The sequence below is a fragment of the Palaemon carinicauda genome, chromosome 15 (assembly GCF_036898095.1).
Source record: "Palaemon carinicauda isolate YSFRI2023 chromosome 15, ASM3689809v2, whole genome shotgun sequence".
Classification (NCBI taxonomy): domain Eukaryota; kingdom Metazoa; phylum Arthropoda; class Malacostraca; order Decapoda; family Palaemonidae; genus Palaemon; species Palaemon carinicauda.
Window position 1 is genome coordinate 28,376,518 of NC_090739.1, and position 19,133 is coordinate 28,395,650.

The 19,133-nt window shown below is 42.0% G+C and overlaps 1 protein-coding gene across 1 annotated transcript in view; it reads left to right on the forward strand.

The window, feature by feature from the left end:
• LOC137654533 (pre-mRNA-splicing factor ISY1 homolog) overlaps positions 1-19,133 on the forward strand; it is a 135,936-nt gene that overhangs the window by 62,361 nt on the left and 54,442 nt on the right. Inside the window, exons 4-5 of the mRNA XM_068388244.1 lie at positions 7,452-7,617; positions 10,420-10,607. Coding sequence (XP_068244345.1) covers positions 7,452-7,617; positions 10,420-10,607 — 354 coding nt within the window. The remainder of the gene's footprint in view (positions 1-7,451; positions 7,618-10,419; positions 10,608-19,133) is intronic.

The window sequence follows — 19,133 nt, forward strand, 5'->3', positions numbered from 1 at the left end:
GGGCTCTCAACGGGTTTTCTGACCCAGAGATCTCTCCTCGGGAGGGCAAGGACACGGTCTTTGACTGTCTTTGGTACTCAGAAACCTTCCAAGACCAGTGCAGCACTGCCCTGGTCTTAAGGGGTTAAGAGTACCAGGGACAAGATCTCTCTACAGCTCTCCGAGATGTCCTCCTCCAACCGTTCCAGTGCCACCAACAAGCTCCTCCCACCTCCTCGCGTACAGTAGAGGAGGTACTTTGAGATCCCTAAGGAGCCTTGTTTAGCTCTTCCTCTTCACCACTCGCTGGAAGAGCTTACCAGGGGAGTCCCTCTTGAGAGACTCTCCAACCGGCAGGTCTCATTCTCAGCGACCGAGATCCTTAACCAAGAGAAAGTTGCGAAGTGTGCTATGCATCGATATCTGGTTAGGGACCTTAGGTATCCTGATACGTTCTGAGGATTTCTCCAGAGAACGTACCAGAAAGGCTATGGAGACCTTTCTTCTCTCAGTTACTCGCATGATCGAGTTTCTGGCCCACCAAGTCTCGAACTTGTGGGCAAATACCATTCTGAAACGTCGGGATGCAGTAGCTGAGAGATTCCATCAGAAGGTCCCTAGCACCGAGATCAATAGGCTAAGACATTCCTCTCTTGAGGGATCCATCTTGTTCGAGCCTAAGGATGTGGAACATGCCGCTGAGAGGTGGAGGAAGTCTCATCAAGACTCCCTTCTTCATAGGGTTTTAACATCCAAGCCCTATAAGCCTCCAGCACCACAGCAGTCCCGTCCAGTCAAGACCGCTAGAACGACGACTGCAGCGAAGACCGTGGTGTCTAAGCCCTTTCCTGTCAAAGAAAGGAAAGGCAAAAAGTCCTCCAGGGGAGGCAAGAATCCTAGAGGAAGCAGCCGAGGCCGCAAATGCTAGGATAGGCAGTCCCCCTGCATGTCCACCAGTGGGGGGGATGCCTACAAAGTTGCTCAAACAGGTGGAGGCAACTCGGGGGTGATTCTTAGACTATCTTCGTGATCAGTCTAGGATATCGCGTCCCGTTCATAACATCTCTACCTCCCCTGACGACGAATCCAGTGTCATTGAGCTCCTTTGCCATGGGATCGGCAAGGGGGCAAGTCCTTCGGACAGAAGTCCAGACCCTGCTGAAGAAGGGCGCTCTCCAAGAGGTCCTCGACGAATCTCCAGGCTTCTTCTGTCGACTCTTTCTTGTAAAGAAGGTGTATGGAGGCTGGAGACCAGTCATCGACCTCTCAGCTCTGAACAAGTTCGTCAAACAAACTCCGTTCAGCATGGAGACGGCGGACACGGTCAGACTAGCAGTAAGACCGCAAGACTTCAAATGCACACTGGACCTTAAGGACGCGTACTTCCAGATCCCAGTCCATCCGTCTTCAAGGAAGTACTTAAGATTCAGCCTAGACATCAGAAAGTACCAGTTCAAGGTGCTGTGCTTCAGTCTCTCCACAGCACCACAAGTCTTCAACAGAGTGTTCACCCTAGTATCATCTTGGGCACACAGGATTGGTATCCGTCTCCTCCGTTATCTGGACGACTGGTTAATCCTAGCAGACTCGGTGTCATCCCTTCTTCAACACCGAGACAAACTTTTGAGACTTTTCCAAGATCTGGGGATCGTGGTAAATCACGAGAAGTCCTCACTGCTTCCCACTCAAAGACTGGTATACCTAGGCATGATTATAGACACCAGTCTCCACAAAGCCTTCCCATCAGACGACAGGATAGCAAGGCTGAGGAAGGTTGCAAGACATTTTCTGAGACGAGAAGAACTTCCAGCCCAATCGTGGTTACGTCTCCTCGGTCACCTTTCATCGCTGGCTCGTCTAGTTCCCAACGGTCGCCTCAGGATGAGATCCCTCCAGTGGCGACTCAAGTCCCGGTGGAATTAAGCATACGACTCCCCGGACATCCAGATCCCCATGGGACCTGCGGAAAACTGACGGATCTCCAGTGGTGGGTGGTAGACGAGAACCTACGAAAAGGAGTGGACCTTCTCGTCCTCCCCCCGGATTTCATGCGGTTTTCGGACGCTTCAAAAACGGGGGGGGGGGGGGGGGGGGGGGGGGGGGCACGTGCTGCACCACACGACCTCAGTCAGAAAAGTACCTCCATATAAATCTCCTAGAGATGAAGGCTGTCTTTCTGGCCCTTCAACATTTCCAACAGTACCTGGCAAGTCACTCTGTGGTGGTGATGAGCGACAACACCACAGTAGTGGCCTACATCAACAAACAAGGAGGTACTTTTTCGCAGCAACTATCCCATCTAGCAGTAGAGATACTGAGATGGTCCGAAATCCACTCGATACCACTACTGGCACGCTTCATTCCAGGCAAAAGGAATGTGCTCGCCGACAATCTGAGCAGAGCATGTCAGATAGTGAGTACCGAGTGGTCTTTGGATCATCTAGTAGCCAACGTTGGCTAAGTCCTGACTTTGTGGGGTTCTCTGACTGTGGACCTTTTCGCAGCGGCCCTGAACTTCAGGCTCCCGCTGTACTGTTCCCCAGTCCCAGACCCCAAGGCTCTCTGGCAAGATGCTTTCCAACAACGATGGGACAACATCGACGTTTACGCCTCTTCCCCGTTCTGTCTGATGAGGAGGGTACTCAACAAGACCAAAACATCGGTCAATCTTTCAATGACCCTCATAGCCCCGCTATGGCATCACGTGGAATGGTTCCCGGACCTTCTGCAACTCCTAACAGAGCTACCAAGAGAACTCCCTCCACGACACAATCTACTCAAACAACCACATGTCAACATCTTCCACAAAGCCGTAGGTTCACTACGACTTCACGCCTTGAGACAATCCAGCATCTCTCTGAGAGAGGATTTTCGCTACAAGTTGCTCTCATGATGTCTGGACACCTGTGAAAGTCTTCGGCAGCAGTCTACCAGGGAAAGTGAAAAGTTTTCTGTGGTTGGTGTCATGGAAGGGGTATCTCTCCACTCGATGCCACTATTCCAACAATAGCGAAGTTTCTCGTGTATTTGCGTGAAGAAATGCGACTTTCAGTCTCGGCAGTGAAAGGCTATCGCTCAGCCTTAAGTCTAGCGTTCAGGCTCAAAGGAGTGGACATTTCTTCATCGCTAGAGCTTTCTCTACTCATTCGTAGTTATGAATTTACCTGCCCTCAGTTGTAAGTGAGACCTCGTCAACAAAAAAGCATTTGCTCCAACTTTGAACTTTTGAAGTTCTACTGATTCAACTACCCGATTAGGAAGATCATTCCACAACTTGGTAACAGCTGGAATAAAACTTCTAGAATACTGCGTAGTATTGAGCCTCAGGATGGAGAAGGCCTGGCTATTAGAATTAACTGCTTGCCTAGTATTACGAACAGGATAGAATTGTCCAGGGAGATCTGAATGTAAAGGATGGTCAGAGTTATGAAAAATCTTATGCAATATGCATAATGAACTAATTGAACGACGGTGCCAGAGATTAATATCTAGATCAGGAATAAGAAATTTAATAGACTGTAAGTTTCTGTCCAACAAATTAAGATGAGAATCAGCAGCTGAAGACCAGACAGGAGAACAATACTCAAAACAAGGTAGAATGAAAGAATTAAAACACTTCTTCAGAATAGATTGATCACCGAAAATCTTGAAAGACTTTCTCAATAGGCCAGTTTTTTGTGCAATTGAAGAAGACACAGACCTTAAATGTTTCTCAAAAGTAAATTTGCTGTTGAGAATCACACCTAAAATTTTGAAAGAGTCATACAAATTTAAAGAAACATTATCAATACTGAGATCAGGATGTTGAGGAGCCACCGTCCTTGACCTACTTACAATCATACTTTGAGTTTTGTTAGGATTCAACTTCATACCTCATAATTTGCACCATGCACTAATTTTAGCTAAATCTCTATTAAGGGATTAACCAACCCCAGGTCTACATTCAGGGGATGAAATTGATGCAAAGAGAGTAGCATCAACTGCATATGCAACAAGCTTGTTTTCTAGGCCAAACCACATGTATACAGTGATCCCTCGCTACTTCGCGGTTCAACCATCGCGGATTCACCACTTCGCGGATTTTTTTCATAACGCATGTATACAGTATACATATATCGCGGATTTTCCGGAAATTTCGAAAATACCGCAATGTGACCGATGGTGCGAGATTGGAGAAAGTAAGGAAAATTGAATCATGATTGATTTTCAATATAAATGAAACTTTGAGGAGCAACAAAGATATCATTTGTTAGAGAGAGAGAGAGAGAGAGAGAGAGAGAGAGAGAGAGAGAGAGAGAGAGAGAGAGAGAGAGAGAGAGAGAGGTTTAAATGTAATAAACAAAAAAATTTGATAGGTTATAGCACATTGGTGCTTATGTAATATCAACTGTATACTGTAGACGGTTTGAATAAGTTAAGAAATGGTATAAACGATACTTTGTCAGTGTATTCGTACACTCTCAAGAGCGGCAGCTAGATGTCAGCTGATCTAATCACAGCCAAAAGTAAAACAAAAAGAAGTCAACAATACTCTATTTTTAAAACACACCCGAAATTTAAAAACAAAAGTACACGCTTTCTTAATGTGCAATTAACTATTTAAAGAGTAGCAATTTTCTAGAATAAAATGATGTTTCCCCAAAAATAGTGGTTTGCTGATGAAATCGGATGCCGTATTTTTAGCTATGATTGAAATGGATGTAGACTCGGCATAATTTTTTCGTTTCGTATTTAATTGACACTAAGAAAACTAATTTTAGTTTCTTCATCTAAATGTAAGTATTGTATAGCACGAAGAGAGAGAGAGAGAGAGAGGGGGGGGTTTAAATGTAATAAACAAAAAAATTTGATAGGTTATAACACATTGGTGCTTATGTAATATCAACTGTATACTGTAGACGGTTTGAATAAGTTAAGAAATGGTATAAACGATACTTTGTTAGTGTATTCGTACACTCTCAAGAGCGGCAGCTAGATGTCAGCTGATCTAATCACAGCCAAAAGTAAAACAAAAAGAAGTCAACAATACTCTATTTTTAAAACACACCCGAAATTTAAAAACAAAAGTACACGCTTTCTTAATGTGCAATTAACTATTTAAAGAGTAGCAATTTTCTAGAATAAAATGATGTTTCCCCAAAAATAGTGGTTTGCTGATGAAATCGGATGCCGTATTTTTAGCTATGATTGAAATGGATGTAGACTCGGCATAATTTTTTCGTTTCGTATTTAATTGACACTAAGAAAACTAATTTTAGTTTCTTCATCTAAATGTAAGTATTGTATAGCACGAAGAGAGAGAGAGAGAGAGAGAGAGAGAGAGAGAGAGAGAGAGAGAGAGAGAGAGAGAGAGAGAGAGAATCAGCTGTTGTAATCGAATGCCTGTTTTTGTTCCGTGAGAATTTCATCGCCACGACTATAACAACAACATACTGTACTGAACTTTACAGTACAGTATTATACAGATCACTGTAATATGATAAAGTAAAATATTTGTAATAACCTATTTTATATGAAATGGGGCTATTTTTTTTTTTTTTAAATTTACATTTACGTATGTAAAACAACTCTCTCTCTCTCTCTCTCTCTCTCTCTCTCTCTCTCTCTCTCTCTCTCTCTCTCTCTCTCTCTCTCTCTCGTAAATTGTTTTCCTGCTTTGCTACGTATGTATGATTTTATATAGATATGGTAAATAATATTTGTAATAACACATTTTCTAAAAGCTTTTACTGTAATATCTTTATTTATCACTTTCATCATGCGCGTTAAATGCCTTCGTTTGTTTACTGAGCGTGGTTGTTTACTGAGCGTACTTTATGACGCAGTCGTTTCAGGCAGCGTCTTAAAGAAAAACATTTCATTTGGAAGTCCTAAGAAATATTAAGTAAAACATTGGTAATAACAAAATCAACATACTGTACTGAATAATCAATATAATCGATGCAAAAACTAACCTATACACAGATGTGTAAATGCGTTTGTTTCTTCATTATGATCAGAGATAAACGTAAACAAAACATTGGTTGCCATTTTTTATCGTGCTTTTTGGCGTGTTTAGGAAACGCATGATATAAAATCGCCTTTAATATTTGTGCCTGTTTTAGTTTAGGTTACTGTAGTACATGCATTAAGTGTTCTGTACATTAAAGGGTAGTTTGTTAACAGTACTACGTTCAAGGGAACGTTTTAAAAGTCTGAATATACATGTTAAATAAATACGTAAATTTGGTGTCACTACTTCGCGGATTTTCACCTATCGCGGTCGGGTCTGGAACCTATCTACCGCGATAAACGAGGGCTCACTGTATATATTATATATATATATATATATATATATATATATATATATATATATATATATATACATATATATATATATATATATATATATATATATATATATATATATACATATATATATATATATATATATATATATATATATATATATATATATATATATATATATATATATATATATATATATATACATACATACATACATACATGTATATACATATATACATATATACATACACATATATACATATATACATACATATATATATATATATATATATATATATATATATATATATATATATACTGTATATATATATATATATATATATATATATATATATATATATATATATATATATATATATATATACTGTATCCTGAATTTATTAAGGCCACCTCTAAAAGTCTAGCCAGACACAATTATTAATAAAATTTATTGTAGTATCTCCCATCTTTCTGTTTGAGGGGAAGGATGGGTAGAATGTATGCACATATATTTTTCATATAATGTTCATATATTCAGAAACTCATATCCTTGTTGATATAGATTTTTCAGTGACCATTAACCAGTCCCTGGTGCAGACCTAGACTAACACCTGCGATATCTTCATGCTCAGGTAGCTAGGAGGTTGATAGGAGTCAGTTCTTACTCCCCTTTTGAGGAGCATTGTACATTGACACTTCTCAGGTCCGTAAACCAACCAGTTTGGTTATCGGTACTTTTGTATCTTATTAAAGGTCAAAGGTTTGTATTACTTAAAGGAATATAACACTAATTTTTTATTCAATTTGTATTTTTTTTTTCTAACCATAAAATCCTGAGACCGAGTTACTTTTCCCCATCAACCTTTGTACAAGTCCTATGTCAGAGGTCAAAGTGAAGGTAGCACCATGTTTGCCATGTTAAAAAGCTTAACAGCTGTTCCAGCTTTGCTGAAGTGATATTCCTATTAAAGGTGTCAAGTTTGTATGATTATAAGAAATATAAATTGTTTAATAGATTTTTAACATTTAATACTTAATGATGATTGACATAAAGTCAGAATTGATTATATTGAACCTACGTAAAAAAGGCTATTATTATACTGTACGTGTACTTTACTGGAATTTGTTTTCGGTCTCAATTTATAGATGAAATATAAAGTTTTCCTTGAATCTCTTCATTACAGCTGGCTTGGGAGAGTTTCGAATACGAGATCTCAATGATGAGATCAACAAACTTTTACGTGAAAAGGGTCACTGGGAGGTGCGCATCACAGAACTTGGGGGACCAGATTATGCACGAGTTGGGCCAAAGATGATAGATATGGATGGCCAGGAAGCACCAGGGAACAGGTATGTAATACTACAATATTTAGAATTATCTATGAGTAATTTAGGGCATAATTACACAAATGGGAATTGGTCGTAGTGTGTAAATAAATACTATTAAGATTTTATAATCAAGAAATTAAGCATAACTATAGCTTATTGCAAGTACAGGTATTCTTCTATTACCAGCTAACTTGTTAAGCGACTACTCGAGTTACAACCAACTCTTTGCTTATTTTTTTTCCCTCCTGCCACAGTCTGTGGACACGGGCTGAATGTAATTTTCAGTTAGTTCCTCAAAATAAGTTATGAAATTGAAAGGATGTATTATCAAAGGAACTATTTTTTTTTTTTCTGTGAAGAGAATTTTATTAGCTTTGTTTTATCTGTGAAAAGCTCAATTTATGAATTGTATTACACAGTATAATTACCTGGAAGCAAAAAAATGAAGAATAAGACCAGTAAAGTTAAACATTAACAGTCTGTTGTATATAAGGCATATGAAAAAAAGTCTTAAAACATTTTATGAATAATTCTGAAAGATTTGACAAAGATAAACATGTTCAAGTTATAAAAAAGAATTTGGAATTTTTCTAACATGCTCAATTTAGATTTGTTCCTACTTGAATACAAACCATTGTCTTTTAATGGCAGTATGATTTGAGCAAAGCTGGAACGGCCATTAAAACATAACGAGATAGTTATAACTACCCATAGGTAGTGCTAGGAAGCCTCACCCACCTGTTAGTCATCAAGACTAGCACCTTCGACTTCTGCTGTAAGCAGTACAGATGTACTCTTGGTCTATCAAATTTCTGGCTATTAATTCTTTCTTTTTCTTATTTCACAATAAATGAAAAAGTGTAAGGATATACAGTTTTGACCAAGTAAAGCTGTTAAGAATGGCAGGTTTATGTCCAACCTGACCTTTTTGTAGGGGGCATGACTCTTTGCAATCATCCCTTTGTTATGACTGTAAATCGCGGCCTTTTCTGGAGTGGAGTTATGTGGCTGTACTTCTTGAGTTTTCATGTTCACATTTCTGGTACCTAGTTGATAGAGACCCACTTTTTAGGGCTTTTTTTTTCAACAATTGGTTTGGGTTGTCTCTCTTCAGGAGGCAATGCTCCAAAACCTTAGACAGTTGGCCTCCATTTGCCATGATATGAGAATTGTCTTAAATTGATAACCAGCTGTATGAACAACCAGGGAAAGAGGACTGGATTATACGGATAACAAATGTTTCAGCAATCGGAGGAAGGTAGCACAGCCATGCTCGCTTGACCAAAAACTTCCTGTTGAATGGTAACAACGTATCATGAGACTTACTTAAGTCATCATTGAAGAACTTGTTCTGCACGGGCTTCTACACCAGTGATTGCTCCAGGGTCTTTGGAAGTATCACTGGTAAGCAGCCAGCAATTTCCCTTCTGTCTGATTTCAGTAGAATAGGAAACATGGAATGAATAGACTCAGTGGGTGATTGAGAGTATCCTCTTTAGGGGAGTTCCAGTCGAACTCCACCTCCAGGGATCATGCCATTCGCAGATGAATCCAAGGAGGGTGGAACCCACCTGGAGTTCATGAACACCTCTGGGAGATGGTTCACAATAATAAACAGCAGCTTTTAGGAAGTCAAAGCAATGCTATTGCTCTTTCCAACAAGGTTAAATAAGTCACTCAGTAGCAAAAAAAAAAAAAAAAACTACACCTTCGTGACTTACATCTATAAGCAAAGGGCTACAGTTCCGTAGAATCGCTGTAATTGGACAAGCAGTACCTACCCATCCCCAAATAGATGGATCAGATTGGCACATAGCATCTGATAACATGATATAGCTGTACGCAAGATCCATTCCAACAAGAGGCATGTTCTGCTAGACACTAATAGGGGCACTAGTCCTAAAGGTGGGAGTCTAGTACTCATGGAAGTTTACCCACAGGTCCCTGGATAACCTTGTCCTTGGTCCTGTGGTAGCTACTGAACAAGAGCTGTTGCGAACCTAGCACCCTTACGGGACCAAGAGAATCTCTTCTAAGATAGTGGCTGCAACATTAGTCAAGGAGAGGTATAATGTCTGGCCATTCTCTTTGTCTTTTTACTCTTCTTTTGGGTGAAGCAATCGCTCTTTTATACACTGGATCGGAAGCTAGATGCAAGCGTGCTCCATGACCAAGTAATTTTTTTATACAGACAAGTTCTGTATTGAAATATCTCCCCCCCTCCTCCCAGACAAGGGGAAGGATGAACGAAATCTATTGTAGCCCATTTCTCATAATGATCATAACATTCAAGACACCATATCCTTATAGATATAGGTTCTTCCACAAACACCTACCATTCTCCTGATAAGGACCTAGCCTAACACCTGCAACATCATCATTTCAGGTTGTTACAAGGTTTATAAGAGACATTACTTTTGCTTTTTCCCTTAACCATGACCAAAGCTCATTGTCATTTCCTGGGTTAAATCAGCCAGATTGGTTATAGGGACCTCCTCCCTCCTGTTAAAGGTTTGTATTACGAGTAAGAACACAACACAAATTTAAAAGAAATTATGTATTTTGCTAACTATATAAACCTGAGTCCTTAAATTACACTGCCTGCCTCAAGGTTAAGGTCAAAGTGAAGGTTATGCTACATGGGAGGCAGGCAGGCAGATTTTACTCGTCCCCTACTACTACTGTACTACCTTCTTAAAAGTTTAAATGGCCGTTCTAGCTTCGGTGAAGTCATATTCATATTAAAGGTGTCATGCTTACTATATATAGTTAGGAAAAATACAAATTACTTTTAAAGTTTATGATGTTTACCTTGTATTTCAGAGGCTATATGTACTTTGGAGCTGCAAAAGATTTGCCTGGAGTACGAGAACTTTTTGAGCAAGAGCCACCGCCACCTCCTCGTAAAACTCGTGGGGAATTAATGAAAGATATTGATGCTGATTATTATGGGTATCGTGATGATGATGATGGCGTTTTGATACCACTGGAGAGAAAAGCAGAGAGAAAAGGTAAGATATACAATGATACCTTTATTGAAGGCCAGCACATCTATTCAGAGGTTATAGTAGTTGTAGATTCTGTTGTTTAACTGCACTTCCACCAAAAGCAGTAAAGCAGGCCAGAAATAGGAAATCTGTTAAGTACTTTTTGATAATTTTTAAACAATATAAAGTTTTGACGAAGGAAAACTTATTTTTCAATATTAAACTTAGCCGGTGATCATATAAGCTGCAACTCTGTTGCTCGACAGAAAAACCTACGGTCAAAATACGCCAGCGATCGCTATGCAGGTGGGGGTGTACATCAACAGCGCCATCTGTCGAGCAGGTACTTAGTACTCCAAGCAAACAAAGAACCAATTTTCTCTCTGTCGGGCTACCGTCAGGACCTACTAATACGCTGTTACTAACTGGATTTGTTTTCACAACTATTTGGTGAAGTACACTATTCTAGTTTTGAGCTTTCGCTATGCAGGGGTTTTATCTTCATCTCAAAACTTGAACTCGTTTTGGATAGATTTAATTATGGTGACAAAGAGAGTATGGACTCTCTTTCACTTTTAAATGGCCGACCCTTCCCTTAGACGGAAATGTGTTTAGGTTTTTAGTAATTTTGCTTAACACGTTATAGATCTATATATTTTATATCTCTCCGCCTTTATTAGGCCTCTTCGATTAACTTTCCTTTTATTATAAACATATAAAAATAAATTTTCAATATTAAACTTACCCGATAATCATGTAGCTGTCAACTCCGTTGCCCGACAGAATTCTATGGAGGGATACGCCAGCTATCACAATACTAGAAGGGGGTGTATTTACCAGCGCCACCTGTGGCCAGGTACTCAAGTACTTCTTGTTGACACCTCCTCAATTATTCCTCTGTCGTGCTTCCGGCAAGACGTTCTGGGATACGCTTATGTTCTTGGATTCACGACTTTGGTGAAGTATTTCTCTTTGATTTCGGCTGTCGCTTTACTGGAAACTTCTATATTAGCTTAGTTAGCTTTTGGAATTAATTTGATTAATTATGGTGACGAAGAGAGTATGAACTCTCTTTCACCTTTTCATGGCCGACCCTTCCCTTAGACGGAAGTGTTGGTGTCTAAGAGAGTATAGACTCTCTTTCTTAATTTTGCTTAACAAAAGTTATAGATTTATTTTATATCTCTCCGCCTCTTATAGGCCTCTTCGATTAACTTCCTTTTATTATAAACTTATTAAAATTAATTTTTATATTTGTTTATATTCGACCTTCCTAATAGTAGGCGGTCTTTTCTTGGTACCGAAGTTAATTAACATTGAGCCCGTCATTTCGGTTTTACCTGTTAACATATTATGCTATTTCCACCACAGAGTTTGAAAGAATTTCTTTGATAGTCTCGTACTGTTTTCAAAGTTGAACTAACGTTTTGTTTTGTCTCTGCAGTTGTTGACGTTCAGAACGTTCAACTTGCACTCTATCGTTACGATAGAGAAAGAATGTTCACGGTTTCACGTTGCAGTAAGAGTAACCGTGTCTAGCGTTTTGTTCATTCTTTCTTAACTTAATGGTTTTGATCCTAATAAAGGAACTTTTCAGTTTTTTCCTTTAACAATAATATGTTTTAACGATATATATGATTGGGCTCTTCTCTCAGGTTCTAAGTCAAGAGAGAGAGAGAGAGAGAGAGAGATAGAGACGGAGGGAGAAAGAGGATAAACGTTTCATTCAAGCCTGCCAGGCGTACGAGTAACGTCGTTATCGTTTTTGCTCTTCTCCCTAGTCTCTTTAGGGGAAGAAACTAAACGTTTCTAGAGTGATCTAGTGTTTAGTCTCTTTCCAGCCACTGAATTATCTTTCATTAGATTTTTCTGTTACATTGTAATTCTGTTTTCGCAATTACTAACTTTTGAGAAAGGATAGAATTGCGTGTTTCAGGTACAAACCACTTAAAGTTTCGAGTTCAGTGAAATAAGTGCAAACAGAAATCAAAGTGATAAGTGATTAGCGCAAAGTATGTCAGTGTTGTTCGTGAGGGTACTTTTGTGCGCGCCAGTCGTCCTCCCAGTCCGGGACCTCTTGCAAGCTCCCAAGCCCAGGGGAGAAGCAATGTCGAAGGGCAGAAGGGTTCAGCAGGCCTTGATCGGCGCACAGAAGTATCCTCGGTGGTTGTGGGCGTGTCTTACCGAGACCGTCACTCCCACCCGCAGACGATTGAGCCCTTATTTTGCTCGTCTGCAGAAGAAATTTAGGGGAGAAAACGCTGGTCTCAGGTCTCTAGACCTTTTAAACGTAAAGTCCAGACCTATGCCAGACGTACGAAGTTAGAGTTCACAGTCATTGGGTTAGCTCTGACTCTCCTCAGTCATCAGTTGAATGCACTCCGCCTAAGAGGAGTAAGGTTCTGCCACAACAGAGCTCGACTGTTAAGGCTTTACCTCAGCCTACTGTAGTTTCTGCCGACCCCAAGTGGACTCTACTACAGTCCATGCAAGCACTGCTTTCGGACTTGATGTGTGAGTGTCGGGCTGAGAGTGTGGCGCCTCCGCCTCCGCCTACACTCCCTCCGCCTACACTCCCTCCGCCTATGCTCGCTCCGCCTGATCGCAGTACCACCTGCCAGGCGTACGATGTTGTGGACTCTACTACAGTCCATGCAAGCACAGCTTTCGGACTTGATGAGTGAGTGTCGGGCTGAGAGTGTTGCTCCTCCGCCTCCGCCTACACTCCCTCCGCCTACACTCGCTCCGCCTGATCGCAGTACCACCTGCCAGGCGTACGATGTTGTGGACTCTACTACAGTCCATGCAAGCACAGCTTTCGGACTTGATGCGTGAGTGTCGGGCTGAGAGTGTTGCTCCTCCGCCTCCGCCTACACTCCCTCCGCCTACGCTCGCTCCGCCTGATCGCAGTACCACCTGCCAGGCGTACGATGTTGAGCCACGTGCTGAGTTTGCTGTTCCCAGTGGTGTTCAGCCTTCGCCTTCCTTAAGGCAACCTTTACAATGGGATCAGGAGGATTATACCTCTCTTCCTCCGCCTCCACTTGCTGCTCCACCAGTGATGCAACACTCGGTTGAGGTACAACAACCTCTCCCGTCCATGAGTCAGTCTCCTCAGCTCTCGCTGCAGCGAGCTCAACCCTCCACAAGGCAAGCACCACAACACCTTAGCCTTGCGCCTCAGGAGCCTCAGCTTGCGAGACATTTACCTTGTTCTGCGCAGCCTCTTCCTCATCGCGCTCCGCTCACACCACAGGAACTGGAACTTGCTACTCCGCTTCCGCCAACCGCTCAGCAAGCGCAACCCTTGGGTTCAACCACTCATGCTAGGAGTCAGCCTCCTCCACCCATGCGCCTTCCTTCTGCTTGTCTTTTATTCAGCCTTTGCAGACTGAGCCTCAGGTGTTCCCTCAACAGAGTCTTGAAGAGGAAACCACAACTATTGTTGTTCCAGCTCGTTCTGACTCTGCTGTTCAGCATACCTTACCTCCATTTTCAAACCATGGCAAAAATATGAATCATGAGTTATGAATGTAAGGTAAACATTATGTTGATTTTTAAACCCCATGCAAGCATGCATAAAGCACTCTAGCACTGGTCATGGATTTTCTGAGAAAGGTTAAACGCCATGCACACGCTCTGCTTTCCTTACAGCAGGCTCTGCTTACAACAGGCTCTGCTTACTACATGCTCAGCATACAGCATGCTCTGCATTCAGCATGCTCTGCATACAACATGCTCTGCATACAGCATGCTCTGCTTTCAGCATGCTCTGCATACAACATGCTCTACATACAGCATGCTCTGCATACAGCATACTCTGCATACATCATGCTCTGCATACCTTACCGCATGCTTCTCAGTCACACATCTTGGGTTGTTGCCAACTCACTAGACTGTCAAGCAGTTTCAGAACGTTGCCTTCTAGTCTGCTGCTTTTGCACCAGTGAACCCTCACTCAGAGAACTTAGCTTTTCTAGGATAAGGTCCCTGTAGATGAGAAAGTTCTTTTCTCCCTCCTTCTGATATTCCCTTGAGGACTCTGTCATTTGGAGGGAGCCTTTAGCTGCATAACCTCTTATGGACTTTTATTTAAGCATAACATGCTTCCAGGGAAGGTTATGGTTCCACTTCAGTCGCTAATCCCGTCTGTTACCACACCTGCTCCCTTAGACCTTGAGCTGTGTTGCATGACATGCAGTCCAAGCTTAGTCCTTGTTAGAGGATTTTTTGTTTACGGAGTCAATGTGTCACGGGGAAGACGTTCAACAACCAACAGAAGTGACTTGTTGTGACGCAGTGCGGCAACCTCAGCAACCCGTTAAGGAGTTGTCTGTACGACCCAGACAGTCTAGACAGATTCGGGTTGTCACTGTACTTCCTCGCTTGCCCATGATTAACAGTTCACAGACTGTGCAGCAGTATCATGATCTTGTGTCCGGCTCCGTCAGACGACTGGCTTTTAAGAGCTCCCACAAGTCGTCGCTGTCTGGAGATTTTCAAATGGACTATGGATCTGACCAAGGAACTGGGCCTCCTGGTCAATTTTGAGGAGTCTCAGCTCGTTCCATCCCAGACCATTGTCTCCTTGGGTATGGATCTTCAGAGTCAAGCTTTTCGGACTTTTCCGTCGGCCCCAAGGATCTTCCAAGCCCTAGAATGCATCCAGAGCATGCTGAGAAGGAACCGATGCTCAGTCAGGTAGTGGATGAGTCTAACAGGGACACTTTCATCGCTGGCCCTGTTCATCGTGTTAGGGAGACTCCACCTCCCCTCCCTTCAGTATCATCTAGCTGCTCACTGGATAAAGGACATGACGCTAGAGACGGTCTCAGTTCCTGTTTCCGAAGAGAGGAGGTCTTCTCTCGCGTGGTGTAAGAACAGCTTTCTTCTCAAGGAAGGCTACCTTTGGCTGTTCAGAAACTCGACCGCCGTCTCCTCTCGGACGCATCAAACACGGGCTGGGGTGCGACTTTGGACGGACAAGAATGCTCGGGAACATGGAATCAGGAGCAAAGGACACTTCACATCATTTGCAAGAAGTTGTTGGCGGTTATTCTGGCCTTGATAAACTTCAAGTCCCTCCAGCTTAACAAAGTGGTGGAGGTGGACTCTGACAACACCACAGCCCTGGCTTACATCTTCAAGCAGGGAGGGACTCTTTCGTGGAAGTTGTTCTAGATCGCAAGGGACCTACTCATCTGGTCTTTAGATCGAAAGCTAACTGGTAACGAGGTTCATTCAGGGCGGTATGAATGTCATGGCAGATCACCTCAGACGGAAGGGTCAGGTCATCCCCACAGAGTGGACCCTTCTCAAGAATGTTTGCAACAGACTTTGGGCCCTGTGGGGTCAGCCAACCATAGATCTGTTCACTACCTCGATAACCTAGAGACTCCTGTTGTATTGTTCTCCGATTCCAGACCCAGCAGCAGTTCACGTGGATGCTTTTCTGCTGGATTGGTTCCATCTCGACCTGTATGCATTCCCGCCGTTCAATATTGTCAACAGAGTACTTCAGAAGTTCTCCTCTCACTAAGGGACACGGCTGACGTTGGTTGGCTCCGCTCTGGTCCGCGAGAGAAGGGTTCTTAGAGGTACTGCAATGGCTGGTCGACATTCCCAGGACTCTTCCTCTAGGAGTGAACCTTCTAAGTCTACCTCACGTAAAGAAGGTACACCCAATCCTCCACGCTCTTCGTCTGACTGCCTTCAGACTTTCGAAAGACTCTCAAGAGCTAGGGGCTTTTCGAAGGAGGCAGCCAGAGCGATTGCCAAAGCAAGGAGAACATCCACTCTCAGAATCTTTCAGTCTCAAGGGGAAGTCTTCCGTAGCTGGTACAAGACCAATGCAGTTTCCTCAACCAGTACCCCTGTAACCCAGATTGCTGACTTCCTGTTATATCTAAGGAAAGTAAGATCCCTTTCAGCTCCTACGATCAAGGGTTACAGAAGTATGTTGGCAGCGGTTTTCCGCCACAGAGGCTTGGATCTTTCCACCAACAAAGATCTACAGGACCTCCCTAGGTCTTTTGAGACCTCAAAGGAACGTCGGTTGTCCACTCCAGGCTGGAATCTAGACGTGGTCCCAAGGTTCCTTATGTCATCAAGATTTGAACCTCTCCAATCAGCCTCTTTTTAGGACCTCACATTAAAAACTCTTTTCCTCGTGTGCTTGACAACAGCTAAAAGAGTAAGTGAGATCCACGCCTTCAGCAGGATCATTGTTTTCACATCTGAAACGGCTACATGTTCCTTGCAGCTCGGTTTTTGCTAAACGAGCTTCCTTCACGTCCTTGGCCTAAGTCGTTCGAGATCCCAAGCCTGTCCAACTTGGTGGGGAATGATCTGAAAAGAGTACTTTGCCCAGTTAGAGCTCTTAGGTACTATCTAAAAAGGTCTTAACCTTTACAAGGACAATCAGAAGCCTTATAGTGTGCTATCAAGAAACCTTCTTTTCCAAGTTCTAAGAACTCAGTTTCTTACTATTCAGGCTTCTGATTAGAGAAACACATTCTCGTCTGAAGGAAGAAGACCTTGCTTTGCTGAAGGTAAGGACACATGAAGTGGGAGCTGTGGCTACTTCAGTGGCCTTCAAACAGAACCATTCTCTGCAGAGTGTTATGGATGCAACCTATTGGAGAAGCAATTCAGTGTTCGCATCATTCTATCTCAAAGATGTCCAGTCTCTTTACGAGTACTGCTACACCCTGGGACCATTCGTAGCAACGAATGCAGTAGTAGGCGAGGGCTCAGCCACTACATTTCCATAATCCCATAACCTTTTAACCTTTCTCTTGAATACTTTTTATGGGTTGTACGGTCGGCTAAGAAGCCTTCCACATCCTTGTTGATTTGGCGGGTGGTCAATTCTTTCTTGAGAAGCGCCGAGGTTAAAGGTTGTGATGAGGTCCTTTAGTATGGGTTGCAGCCCTGTATACTTTAGCACCTTTGAGTTGATTCAGCCTCCCAAGAGGAACGCTGCGCTCAGTAAGGAAGACGATCTTATTAAAGGCAGAGTAACGGTTCAAGTCGACTTCCTTACCAGGTACTTATTATTTCATTGTTATTGTGGATAACTGATTATATGAAATACGGGATACTTAGCTATCCTTTAGTCTTGTACACGGGTTTTTCACCCACCCCCCTGGGTGTGAATCAGCTACATGATTATCGGGTAAGTTTAATATTGAAAAATGTTATTTTTATTAGTAAAATAAATTTTTGAATATACTTACCCGATAATCATGATTTAATCGACCCTCCCTTCCTCCCCATAGAGAACCAGTGGACCGAGGAATAATTGAGGAGGTGTCAACAAGAAGTACTTGAGTACCTGGCCACAGGTGGCGCTGGTAAATACACCCCCTTCTAGTATTGTGATAGCTGGCGTATCCCTCCATAGAATTCTGTCGGGCAACGGAGTTGACAGCTACATGATTATTGGGTAAGTATATTCAAAAATTTATTTTACTAATAAAAATAACATTTTTTATGTTTTGTTTATATGCGACCTTTCCTGATAGTAGGCGGTCCTAACTTGGAACCGAAGTTAATCAACGTTGAGCCCGTTATATCGTATTTAGCCTTTAAAGAATTTAAAACTTTTTAAATTTAATGTTTTATGAAAGAATTTCTTTGATAGTCTTCGTACTGTTTTCAAAGATGAACTAACGTTTAGTTTTTTAGACTACGCAGTTGTTGACGTTCAGGACGTTCAACATGGGCTCTATCGTTACGATAGAGAGAGAGTGTATCACGGTTTCACTTTGCAGTAAGAGTAAATCGATTCTGACGTTTCGTTCATTCTTTCTTAGCTTAAATGTTTTAAATTCTAAATTAAAGGAACTTTTTATTTGGAAAACCTTTCAGTTTTTTCCTTTAGTCAAATAACATGTTTTTTTGACGATATATAATTGGGCTCTTCTCTTAGGTGCGAAATCAAGAGAGAGAGAGAGATAGAGACGGAGGGAGAGAGAGGAGAAAAAACGTTCCGTTTAAGCGGGTAACGTTGTTCTCGTGTTACTCTCCTCCCTAGTTGCTGTACTGGGAAGAAGGTAAAACGTTTCAAGGGTTTTATTCTTGTCCCCAGGCTATGTGCGGTGAGAGATTGTAAACGTAGTTTATTTGAACTAGTGTTTAGTCTCTTTCCCAGCCACTGAATTCTTTATCTTTATATATGTTTTCTGTTTTTTGCTAGTATTAATGAGCTGCATTATACGACTGTTTTCGCAATTACTACCTTTTAATGAAGGGTAGAATTGCGTGTTTCAGGTAGAAATCAGTAAAAGTTTCGATTTCAGTGAAATAAGTGCAAAACAGAAAATCGAAGTGATAAAGTGATATGCGCAAAGTGTTACAGTGTTGCGTCCGAGGGTTCGTCTGTTCGTGCCTGTCGTTCACCTAGTCTGGGACCTCTTGCAAGCTCCCAAGCCCAGGGGAGAAGTAATGTCGAACGACTTATGGGTTCGTCAGGCCTTGATCAACGAACAGACGTTTCCCTCCGTGGTTTCGGGCGTATCTACCCAAGATCGCCCCACCCACACAAAG